This window comes from Pristis pectinata, chromosome 6, assembly GCF_009764475.1.
Source record: "Pristis pectinata isolate sPriPec2 chromosome 6, sPriPec2.1.pri, whole genome shotgun sequence".
Classification (NCBI taxonomy): domain Eukaryota; kingdom Metazoa; phylum Chordata; class Chondrichthyes; order Rhinopristiformes; family Pristidae; genus Pristis; species Pristis pectinata.
This window is the reverse complement of record NC_067410.1, coordinates 42,381,818-42,395,144: the sequence shown is the minus strand read 5'-3', so window position 1 is coordinate 42,395,144 and position 13,327 is coordinate 42,381,818. Positions and strand designations below refer to the sequence as shown.

The 13,327-nt window shown below is 40.2% G+C and overlaps 1 protein-coding gene across 1 annotated transcript in view; it reads right to left on the bottom strand.

Annotated features, from left to right (window-relative positions):
• The window catches only part of LOC127571338 (metabotropic glutamate receptor 7-like), a 547,846-nt gene that overhangs the window by 180,146 nt on the left and 354,373 nt on the right, over positions 1 to 13,327 (bottom strand). Inside the window, exon 7 of the mRNA XM_052017627.1 lies at positions 2,141 to 2,280. Coding sequence (XP_051873587.1) covers positions 2,141 to 2,280 — 140 coding nt within the window. The remainder of the gene's footprint in view (positions 1 to 2,140; positions 2,281 to 13,327) is intronic.

The window sequence follows — 13,327 nt, the reverse complement described above, 5'->3', positions numbered from 1 at the left end:
CTGAACCTTCTATATGCTGGAACATTGAGCTGCCAATCCTGCACTTCCCTCAACCATGTTTCTGTGACTGCCATCATCTCATAATTCCACATGCTGATCCACACTCTAAGCTCATTAGTCTAACCTGTGAGGCTCCTTGCATTAAAGTAAACGCAGCTGAGCCCGCCAGTCCTCTCACACTTTCCAACCTGCCTCTGTCTGCATTTCCCACTCGACTTGCTTGATTTATCCTCTGCGTTCGAGTCACTCTCACCACCTGCTGCATTGCTATTCTGTGTCCTATTCCCCTGCTGAATTAGTTTAAGCCCTCCCGAGCACTGTGAGCAAATGTCCCTCCAAGTACTTTGGTCGGCCTCCAGTTCAGGTGGAAACTGTCCTTCTTGGAATCTCTCCTGCCCGAGGAGCAAACTCCAATAATCAAAGTACCCAAAGCCGTCCCTTCTGCATCAGCTCTTTAGCCAAAGCCACAGACAATGTATTCTTGAGCCCTGGTCATTCCTGTTTATTTCAGCTTTAGCTTTCTTTTCTATTTCAAGTTCTTTCTTGGCACTTGGTAGAAAACTGTTAGCCTTGTTTGAATTTTGTTGGGAAATGCATCAGAGCCATCTAACATTGCCCATAACCAAATGACAAAAACTTCTGCTTTCCCATATACGAATCCACAAGCTTTGGTCAGTGATTCACCAATGAACCATTGACTGAAGTCCAACGGTGGAGCTCAGTGTGCGAATGGAAAGTTATGGCCATTTTTAAGGTAGGAAAGTCAGGCCAAAGGTCCTCCTCAAGTCAGAGAAGGGAAGGGGATGGCACACCCATGGATTTGAAAGAAGGGAATGTTTGCAAGGGACTGAGAGTAAGTGTTTGTTATTTCAGTTGTTATGTTTTTGTGTGATTTAAAACGTCACTTTTTAGGTTTAATATTTTTAAAAAGCATTATTTTTATAAAGTAAAACTTAGCTTTCATTGGTTTTTGAGTGTTTTGGGTAATCCGTAAAATAGTCTGTCTGTCTTCTGGCTTCATCAGATGGCTCAGCTTAGCCAACTGTGAAATGCTCTTGCCCTTTTTTTTGAGGATGGGGCTTCTTTTGAATACTCTATGTGACCTTTATTCCAGAGATCTCTAATCCAGGAGGACCCCTATTATTAGCTGTGTGTGTTTATAAAATCACGGTCAGCAGCAAGTCTTTAAAACTTGATGCTGATTTCAAATTCTTTTCCGAAATTACAAAAAAATTACCGTCATCATTTGCCCAATAAAATGGCCGTACCCGCTAAGGAAACTGAAAATGCAGCAGTGATTTAATGTTTTGCGTCACTTGCAACACAGCAATGATTGCTAGCAGGAAGCAAGTATTGTGGTTGTGATCAAAGCACAATATCTCTGCAATCTTCCCTTGGATTAGGTGCCTTCAAGAGGAACAAAGTACAAACGTCAGCATCAGTCTCTTCACCTGCTGCTTCTCCATTTTATACTCTGATATTTCCTCTGCCATTTGGATCAAATGAATACTTCAAAGAGGTGATATTTTGCAGTTGTGTCAGCCCCTATTTGTATTGGGGAAAGCATGCTCTGATAAGAAGGAAATATAAGTGATATGGAGTGCTATAGTAATGAACATATGTTTAAATATGAACAAGTCCCAGGCTTTTCTTAGAGTCATACAAGATGGAGACAGGTCCTTTGGCCCACCAAATCTGAGCCAACCGACAAGGATCCATTTACAAAAATCCTACACTAATCAATTTTATATTCCCCACAATCCCATCATGTTCCCACTGATTCCGGCACTCAGCTGCACACTAGAAGCAATTCACAGCAGCCAATTAACCTACCAACAGATATGTGCTGTTTCAAATGATGTGTTGCTATTGGAAACAGCCTCAACTATTCCAATAGTTTGATATCTGCAACTGCCTGAGGGATGTAATGAAACACTTATGCAACTGGCAATATAAAAGGTAACTCTAGTGCAGTCTAGTGATTTATAAAGGGATAAAGCATTGGCCAGAAAGCTAACGCTACAGTTCTCCAGCCCCTTGTTACTGGCATATTCCCTTCAAATAAGGTGCCCTCTTGTTGGTTTTACCAGTTGCTAACTTGACCCATGTGGTATTAACAGTCCAGCAGGGTGTGACTTACATTGAGATATAGCTGGTCTGTCCACTGCCCAATGATGCGGTAGTCCCAGGTATTGTTGGCAATGAGCTGATACTGGAAGATATCATAACGGCCTGGTGCATCACCTTTATCATTGAACATCACAGGGTTTCCAGCACTACCTGAAGACAGAGAAGGGAAAAGAACCAATTTAACTGAGTGGAGATTTGACAGCGCAGGCTCACAGAGAGAGAAATTCTGCAAGGGTCAGAAATAAATTCCAATCATTCTATCTGATTAATTAACACAGTCTGCAATGAACTGCTTTAAGGAATAACTGATTGTGCCAAGCTTAATGGAAAACTTGCATGGTGCAGAGTATTAGAATTAAGCCCCAGGAGAGGTCTTTAGGAAGAATCAGGCCAGTGAATGAAGGCACTAAGTATTTTTTTTCTTCCCACAGTAATGCTCCATCTGCCTGTGAGAGATATTGTTATTAGAGGCCAGACTCAACTGGGAAATTTTGACTTGCATCCAAAAACAACTTCCCTTCACATTATGCTCCTCTTTTTGCAAAAGCAATTGTTGTATGAAAAAACGATAAGAAGTGTTTTACTTTGATTCATTTTGACATTTCTTTCATCTACACAAACAAGGACATTCCCTGAAATATATTGCATTTCTGCTCAGAATTAACTCCTATTGTGGCCAAAGTTGGTTGTACAAATCATATCAAAATTTACTTTGAGTCTTATTGTTTAAGCTTATGATTGTGTTATTGTCTAGAATCAGTTAATTGAAAGGTTAAGGACAAGAATGTCCTTAATTGACATTTGAACCAGGCATCAATAAAATAAATTGATGAGCTCTCATTTCTACAACTCCACTAACATCCTCAAGAAGTGAAAGTGACAATTAATTATTCTTTTTGAGTGGTAGTAATCTATGCAAATGTGATAGCCAATCTGCCCACTGCAGAATGACCATTTTAAAACTTTGCTGGGGGAGGGAGCAATGGCCAGGACACCAGGAGAATATACAGTTACTTGGGATCAAGACCTTGGGTTGGATAACCCCGGAAGCTCCAAATTCCCTGAAGCACAACATTTCCTGAAGTTCTCCACCTATCCCTCTAAGATACATCTAAAAATCTACTTGTCCTAATATCTGTTTGTAGCTCGCTCTCAACTTTGGGATATTTTACCAGATTAATACAGTTATATAAATACAGATTGTAATAGTTACTTTATAACAACACAGAAGGCATTCATTTGGTCCATTGAGCAATTTCATCAGTCACATTCCCCTTCTTATTTTCTTGTGCACTGCTACTAATTCTATCCCACATGCCCATCAACTCCACTTATATAAGAAGCTATTATAGAGAAGACAATTAATCTCTGGATTGTGAGAAGAATCCAGAGTGCTTGATAGAAACCCGCGTGTCAAAGGGAGAATGTGCAAACTGCACAGACAGAATCCAAGGTTAACTTCAAACCTGGGTCCCTGGAGCTGTGTGGCAGCAGTTCCAACTGCTGCACCACGATGCCACATTTCTTAAATACACAAGCCTCAAAGAGCAGAACAACACCCTTAACAAATCTTTCAAAGGCAGCACTCCCTCCCGTAGTGCAATAAAGTGTCACCCAAAATTGGTAGTTCTTAATCTTGGGAGGTCATCATCCAAATTGTTGTCACAAATATGAAAATTGGGGTTGACAATGAGATATCAGGTTAACTATATTTTTTAAACTTAGCAATGTAACTGATTTGCTAACAGCTTTACAGCAATTGTCCATTCAAAGAAGTTACAAATTAAACTGTTTAGAGTATAAATACTTCATGTAGGACTCCTCACTTGTATCATTTTGGGATTCCAAAAGAATTCCAGCACACATGTGGGGTAAGGCTGAGGAGGAGGAGGGGAGGGTGGATAGGAGGTAGAGGGAGAAAAAATGAAAGAGTGAGGAGAGGAAAGGGGAAGGAAGCAGAAGAGAGAAGTGATGGTGTGAGGAGGAAGCGAGCAATGTGCAGAGGGATGGGGAGATGCAGAAGAGGCCTAACCCCTTCTGGATATAAAGTCTGAATCACACTCCTGGACAGCTACTTGTTGTAAGGCAGGGGTAGTGTGCTGCAGATAATGAGATAACTTTTACTGATGCAAGCATTCCATGGGCTGGTAAAAGTTGGGAATCTCAAATTTCCATATGATCTTGAAGGAGGCCATTCAGTCCATCAAGTCCATGCCAGCTCTCAGAGTAATCCCACCAGTCCCATTCCCCCACTAACTTGTGTATAACCCATTCTTTCATACATGATCATTGACAACCCTCCCACCAGCCACCTTGATGAGGGGTAACTTACAGTATTGACCTACCAACCAACAAGTCTTTGAGATGCAGGAACAAACTGGAGCAACTGGGGGAAATCCACATAGCCACAGGGAGAGCGTGCAAACTCCACATAGACAGCTCCCAGGGTCAGGATTGAATGCGGGTCACTGGAGCTGTGAGATATCTACACTACCTGCAGCACCACTATACTGCCTCTCTTCTCTCCTCTCCCATCGGGCAGAAGATAGAGGAGCCTGAGGGCAAGTACCACCAGGCTCAAGGACAACTTCTATCCCACCGTGATAAGACTATTGAATTGTTCCCTTAAACGATGAGATGGACTCTTGACCTCACAATCTACCTTGTTATGAACTTGCACCTTATTGTCTACCTGCAATGTACTTCCTCTGTAGCTGGGTCACTTTACTCTGTATTCTGTTATTGTTTTTACCCTGTATTACCTCAATGCACTGTGTAATGAATTGATCTGTATGAACAGTATGCAAGACAAGTTTTTCACTGTACCTCGGTACAAGTGAAATAATAAACCAATACTAATACAATCATCATCTCTGGAAAAAAGACTATTGGACCTTTACTGACATGCACTGAGATGTCAACAGAAGATGAAGCTTCAGGAATGAATCAGTGATCTTAAGAGGAGACACAAGAGACTACAGATGCTGGAATCTGGAGCAACACACAAGATGCTGGAGGAATTCAGGCAGCAGCTATGGAGGGAAATGGATGAGTCCAGATGAAGGGTCTCAACCCGAAACATCGATTATCCATTTCCCTCCATAGATACTGCCTGACCTGCTGAGTACCTCCAGCATCTTGTGTGTTGCTCCAGTGACTTTAAGATGAAGATGAAGGATTAGTTGTAGCTATGATAATAGCATAATGAGGCTCCGTTGCAACTGATAATGCTGCAGCCTCACAGCTCCAAGGAGCCAGGTTCAATCCTGAACTCTGGTGCTGCCTATTCAGGATGTGCACATTCGACCTGTGAGTGACCCGGGAGCTCTGGTTTCCTCCCATATCCCACCCAAATACACGCTGATTCGTTGATAACTTATTTATTAAATTGCTGCTGAGTTCAGGTTAATTTCAAAAGAATCAAGGGTGGTTAATGAAAGAATAAGTTGTTTATCACAGGAAATAAGGCTGGCAATGGAATTGATGGGATTGATCTGCTGGGAACCAGCATGAACCCAGTGGTCTGAATGGCTTGAGTTACCTTGAGTTACCTCTATTAATATCAGCTCTGAAATATTTAATTGATGGCATCCACACGTTTTCAGGTGGTGACATTTATATTGCCCTAAACTATATACAGGAAATGTGCTTAACCCTGATTTTAAGATTATCTCCACTTGTTTCTCCTCAATCCACTGTAGTTTCATATCCTTTCTAAAATGTTATATATTACATCAACTGCCCATTATCTAAACTCAAATGAATACAAGACAAGTTTATCCAAACATTCTCATAACCTAATGCTGTAAGACTGTGATTATGACAGTGGATCTGTGAAACTCTTTACAAAGGTCTCTTTCCTGCACACAGTAATCCAGGTGTGCTCTAATTAATGTTCTTCATCAATGAAGCATTCATTCCACTCTTCTGAATTTCAGTCCCCTTGAGATAAAGGCCTTTATTTTGTTCTGTAACTATGCACTGGTTTTTAATAGACACTAAAATCCTTTTGCTTTTCCAATGGAATTCCTGTGTTCCGAACCCATCTTCCAAGTTGCAGTTTCCACCCACATCATCAGATTGCATCCAACTCCACACATTTCTTTTTGCCAAATGCCTTTTGAATATCCATACAGGCAATTCTCTCAAACATTGCCCTACCCACCATGTTTCTAACTTCCTCAAAATTCTCAGCTAAAATACTTTGCACAACTCTTGTATCTTTTATCAATTGATACTTGACCAAGTGCTTGATTTCTCTGATAGATTCTATCCACCAAAACAGATGTTGCTTCATTGCTACCTTCTTAAATAATAGAGGACCATTTACAACTTTCAAATTCAGACATTCAGCTTCTGAATCTGGTGAATTTTGGAAAACAGTAGAACATGTGCATTTATTTATCTCACAATGCATCAAAGTGCTTTAGAGCCAATGGAATAACTTTGAGTTGTAATTGAACTTGTGTAGAACAGTATCACATTAGAGCAATGAAATAACAGACCAGATAGCCTGCTTGAATTATAATGAACACTGTCATTGTGATTTGACTACACCTGTATAATGGTATCAGCTCTAAAATTACTCAGGCACAACATCGTGGGCCGAAGGGCCTGCACTGTGCTGTAATGTTCTATATTCTATATTGAAGGCTTGGTAACATTGGCACGTTATAGTCTCGCAATATACACTCTTATCACAACATTTCTCTTGTGCCTAACCATATCTCCAAAAAGCCAAGTGTCATTTGAAAATACGGTACTGGACTCCTCTTTTCATAGCACTAAGAATTTTGGCAGTCCCTGAAAAATGGGGTCTTCTATTCAAAACGTAAAGTCTTCCTTCAGCTGGACCAAAACTACAAAACTTCAGATCACTTCTGTCTTGAAAAGATATTAAAACAAGAGAAGTGTTCATCGCCTTTTCCTGGCTTGAGATTAAACACCATTTTAAGAGTCAAGTGACCTAACAGACTCAATAGGAAATTCAGTCTGATTCTGAACATAACTGGACGCAAAGAAAACAAACCATAATTTTGTTCTTTATGACACTATCTTCCTTTAATATGATAATGCCATTTTATGAAAAAAATGAGAGTCTAGGTGTAATAGGTAGACCTATAAAACAACAGAAAAATTCAAGGGGATCTTTTAGTATGTGTCTGAAGTACTGGCTGATAATTATTGCAGTATTGCATTCATGGAAGTGCCATTGTCAGCTGTGATGTCACCCCAGGCCCTTCCCTAAAGCTCAATTTGAAATGGAACCGTAAGTATTGTCTGTGCCTCATCAAAGTTCTACCTGCAACCAACAAATTAAAAACAGATATTGCGTTTTTTAATTCAACTTAATTTGCCATTCATTAGTTCTGTGTAAAACACAAACAGCTTTATTCCCTTACATGCTTATTGTGGCAATACTTTGTAAGTTAGGTATTGATTGTGAAGCATTTGGGGATACAATCGTGTATGCATCTTTTTAAATGGCTGCACAGCTTGAAGAGAAATCCTGGTGGGAATAACACTGCCAACTGTGTGTTAGGATAGCTCTTTCAGTTGCTGCTTTGGCCACATTATCAGTTTGCCCCAAATCCTAGGGATAGGCTCATCTTGAAATTGGGACAGGCACACAGAGCAGTGATAGCAAATATATGAATATTAATTCCTGCCAAATGCTGTGTTAACTCCCAGCTTCTCCAGCTGGATTGCAGCATTGGTAGCGGGTGTGTCCTTGAATCTTTTTCTTGGAATAGCAACTGAATGGCTTGTGGTTGGTGTCTGAGAACAGGCAAGCATTCACCCAAACACCCCAGTTAGAATTCTGACTATCTCCTCTTTCAATATAAAAGTATCGTTTATCTGCCCTACTGAAACTAAGATTAACTAAACATTTTAATGTATAATATGACAAATAATTTAAATCTTTTGAGATTTAGTCCTGTACTGCAATTTGCTAATTAAGCTTATGACATGTTCTTTTCATGTTCAATTCCATTCACAGTGCCTCTGAAAATAAAGCACCCTGTGCTCGTATCCAGCAAGACTAAGATAACCAGTAGGGTCTGATAAGTGGCAAGTGACATTTATGCAATTCATATCCCAGATAAGGACCTTTTCTAACAAGAGAAAGTCTAACCATTTACCCCATGATATTCAATGGCATTTCCAGCACCAAGTTCCTCACTCCTCCCAACCACCAACCATGTCCTGAGGATAACCATTGACCAAAAACTCAACTGGACCAGCCACATAACTACTGTGGTGATAAGAACAGGTCAGAGGCCAGATATTTTGCAGAGTATGACTTACCTCCTGACAGCATCCGCAAGAGATGTCAGGAATATAATGACTATCTTGCACTTGCCTGAAGACTGCAGCTCCAACAATACTCATGTTAGACACCACCCACCCCGACTTGGAAACATATCACAGTTCCTCTATCGTTGCTGGGTCTAAATCTTGTAATGCTCCATCTAACAGCAATGTGGGAGGACCTCCACCAGAACACATGTTATTACCACCTTTTCTGAGACCAGTTACAAATGGGCCTGAACACTGGTCAGTGACACCCACATCCTGCAAATAAATACATTTTGGCCCATGCAGCAACACCCCACAACTCATAAATTAATAAATTGAAAAGGAATAAATAAAACCAATGTAACACAAGACTTTGTTATTGGTTGAGCTGACCATTCCTTGTTTATTGATAGATCAAAGTCCAACATGACGTATAAAGATTGATCTTTATGCTTCATTCATGCTGACAGATTCATGTAGCCTGACCCATGCTTTGAGCCAATCGGGGACATTGCTAGCCAGCAGGGCTGACTTTGATTGGCAGAACAGAGCAGCCCACCTGCTCAACCATGAAAGGAAACGAAAACTGTGAAATAGTGGGAGCAGGAGCCCAAAAGCAGCAGAATTTTGGTGTCAAGAGCTGGAGTGGGGGGTGGGGGTTGGGGGTGCTGGAGCCAGAGGGACGGGGAGCAGGGCCACATCCTTCCTTTTGTTTTTAAATGCCCGGCATCCCACTTCATCATTTTGAAAAGTGTCAGGTAGGGAGGGGAGAATGTGGAGAGAATGTGTGTAGAGAGTGGTTTCAGGGTAAGGGCCTAGCCAGGAGGAGGAGGGATAGGAGCAGGATGGGCAAGGCAGGTTGGATCTAGGCCAAGCTAAACTAGAGATGTTTTGCACCTTGAAGATAGAGATCATACCAATTTAAATATGAGCAAAAGTGAGATATCCCGAATCAAGTGCCCTGACTTCTCATTTCCAGTACCCCAGTCAAGGGTACCTCCGTACTAGAAGCAAGTTATTCTCAGCATTTCCCAGGAGGGCAATTGTACTAAAACTAGCACCAAGCAAAAGAAAGAGACATTATGATGGGGGAGGAAATATGGTTATGGAGTGGGTCCTTGAGGGAAACAAGATTGTGGAGAGAGTTCTGGACCTTAAAGCTCAAATGTTTCTGCATACTCATTTGTATGCATTGTCAAATAATTTTCATAATTAATTCCAGCTGTACATTTATGCCCTAGTCAATCACAGCACAATGCAAACTCCACATCAGAATCATATACATTATGTTTGCATTTTAAAGCCACACAGCAAATGTGTTAAGCAGTTTTCATTTGACAAAAAGCTTCCACAGAAGCAGACTGTTCCCCTCAGTGACTGGACTGACTGTCCATTTTAATAGTGTAGATTGACCATGGAATGCTAAGCACTGTTCACACTACAGCAAGGGTGTATAGACCAACCCACCTGCCTATGAAGAAGACTGCAATGTGGAGAAGGGACTATGTAGGAAGAAAATGAATCAGCCAGAGAAAATACAAATAATTAGATCACTATAAAGTGCTGAACTGCATAAATGACTGAATAATGCAGTATTTAACTCAATTTTATGATTAATGTCAAGGCTTGTTCTATTCTTAGGGGTACAGATACAATTTTATTAATGAATCTGCAGAATAATTAACTTCCTTTAATATAGATTACTTCGTGTTCTATAGCTACATCAACCCACAAGAAACAGACATGGAACTATTCAAATTAATGATTCAAAAATGACATTATTATGTTTTAATATCCATATGGTAAAGCTGAGAAAAGCAGGTTAATGTTTCCAATGTAACATATAACAAATAAAATACAGAAGATGCTGGGTTTATGGAATAATAACAGAAAATGCTGCAAAGTTTCAGGCAGTCAGACAGCAACTGTACAGAGAGAAGAAAAAGTGTTTAATCTTTCAGCTTGATGGTTTGTTATCATAGGTGCTGCCTAGTCTGCTGAATGTTTCACCTTTCATTCCATGAGCAATTCACCTCATCAGTCACTCTGTCCATTATTTCCCCTCCTGAATCTCTGCAATTATTTTAACCTAACCCCAAAGGTAATAAACAATAATATCAATCTATTCAACCTCACGCCTTCATTGTACAACCACAGTCCCAGTGGTATAAGAACTATCATACGCTGTGCAGTATTTGATAATCTTTGTCTGTACTTATCTCCAGAACCTTTAAACTTGTTCTTAATCAAATATTTATTCAGCCCTTTTGAAAAAGAGTCGATCAACATGACATTAACTGCTGTTGCTTCTAGTCTACTTCATTTATTCCCTGTTCTAAAGTGAGAAAAGATTCTAATATATCTCTGCCTTTTAAAGCCAGTTAAATTTAAACCTCCAGTCCTGCATTATCTAGGTTATGTCACCAATTGTCTATCGTTTTCAATGTCTCTCACTTTTGTTACTGAAGGGAGTTTGGGTAACATTATTTTTCTGGTCCCTCATTTCAAAGGAATAAAAATCCATTCATTACTTTAATAAGGCATGTTTTAAAATAAATCGATGCTTGCCCTCAGCTTCTGCGATTCTGCCTACAGTCACAGTTGTCCAGACAGGTAATGCAATGGATAAACTGAGCCAAGTGCCAGATTTATCTGATCTGGTGCCAGTTTTGTCAAGAAGGACAGAATAATTCCCTACTAGATCAAGAACATGGAGCCATTGCTGCTGAGAAGCATAACTCCAGGGTGTATGGATAGGTAATCTTTTGTTTCCCCTTATTCACTTAAACCTGGACCACAGCGTTTCAAAGTTTATCTTTGATACTTGTTTTCTTTTCCCTCTTCCCGTTACTATGCCTTCTCATGGAATGTCTCTTTTTCAGTAGAAATTGGAGAAGGGAAAAATAATCCCTGGCTTCTGGTCAGGGATATGGTATGACAGCATAAGTTCCTTTGATCCTGTGCTTCTAGCACTTGCTTTCATGAATTAACTAGTGTGGATCCCCATGAGTTCCAATCAAGTCATTCCAGCCAGGAAAGTGAATTGTACAAAGTCCCTTTGTGAGGCTTTGTTGAATAGGGCTCAACTTTCTACAACCGTTCAGAGACTGCAATTCCTCACAAATGAAGCAATTAAAACTGATGGCCCATCTTAAGGACAGAATATGAAGCATTTTGATGGGGGCTGGGAAATATTACTTCGGAGACACAAGAGACTGCAGATGCTTGAATCTGGAACAAGACACAATCTGCTGGAGGAACCCAACAGGTCGAGCAGCATTTGTGGGAGGAAAGGAATTGTCGACGTTTCTGATTAAAACCCTGCATCAGGACCTCTCCAGAAGCAACAGAATTTAAGAGACTCTTAGATAGCTACATGAATGATTGAGAAATAGAGGACTATGTGAGGGAAGGGTTAGGTAGATCTAGAGCAGGATTAAATGTCGGCACAACATTGTGGGCTGAAGGGCCTGTACTGTGCTGTAATGTTCTATGTTCTATGTACTTTGGAACCATTCAAAATTTCAACTAGTCCAAGCCTTTTGTTATTCATCACCCTATGTTCTTAGTCATAGAGTTATTTGGTGCAGAAGGAGTTCTTGGTCCACGCTGACCACAGGACATCCATTTACACCAGCCCCATTTTTTTCTCCCCACATTCCCAATATTCTCCTTCAGGTTCCATCACTTATCTCTACACCAGGATCAATTTACAGTGGCCAATTATCCTATCAACCTATATATCTTTAATATGTGGGATAAAACCGAAGCACTGAAGCTCACCACTCAGTAATAGGGAGAACCTGTAGATTCCACACAGTCAGCACTCAAAGTCAGGCTTGAACCCAGGTCCCAGGAACCATGAGGTAGCAGCTGTTCTAGCTTCACCACAGAGCTGCACAGGAGGCATTTGACTTCCTTACTTCTACCAGTACAGGCAGCCTAGTTGTTTGTTGTGCTATTCCTACAGCAAAGATAATAAAGGTTTTCTTACACCTGATATGAAGTTTTCATTTTGTGCTGAGGGTAAAACATCAATGACTACTTGTCCTAAGCCAGTCCACAATACAGAAGCAGAAACAAATACACCAAATAAGATGCAAATACAGTCTTTAATTCTCACCAAAAAAATTGGTGGCTTTTTGATGGGGGTGACAGATCAATCCTTATTCAAATTGTAAAACATCTAGTATTTCCATTTTGTTTACAGCTGTGTCCAGTATTGATCAAGTTAAAATGCCAACTCTCTTTAGTAGATTTTTCTTTTACTTTTGTGTTATCTCTCAGGACATTTTAGCCTACAACTCACTAGAAGAAGCATTAGCATGTTAGTGCCACCATGGAATTATTTATATGAAAATCAGTCACCATATTGAGGGGATTGAGAGATGTGCAATGAACCTCTGTAGCATAGTGGTCACTTTGTGATGTTCTGGTGCATGAACAACTTCTTACACTTAACCTCCCTGACGTGTTGAAGAATAGTCTGGATTTGCTTATCAATTGCCATTTAAATAGTAAAACTGACTCTAAAGAAATAAGTCTGTACCATGAAAGCACCATGATGACAATTAAGCACAAACGCCAAATCAAACTTTCTGATCCAAAATGGAAACATTTGAAACCGTAGTCTTGTTCTTTTAAATGGTGAATTCTTCAAAATTTGTATTTTTCTTATTTTTTATTTATGTCCTCTTTTCCTCTCTTTCTCTGGTTTTCTTATCCTTTATTTCCCTGCACCTGATTTGGCTTTAATTCCCACTCTTTCTGCAGCGGCCACAGCAAGAGTGTCACGGCACTGGGAGTCTATGTGACTATTGATCCTGTCATTACCATTCACCCCTGTACCTGCCAATGGAAGGATAGGCACAAGAGGAAAAAGAATCCCCTACACATT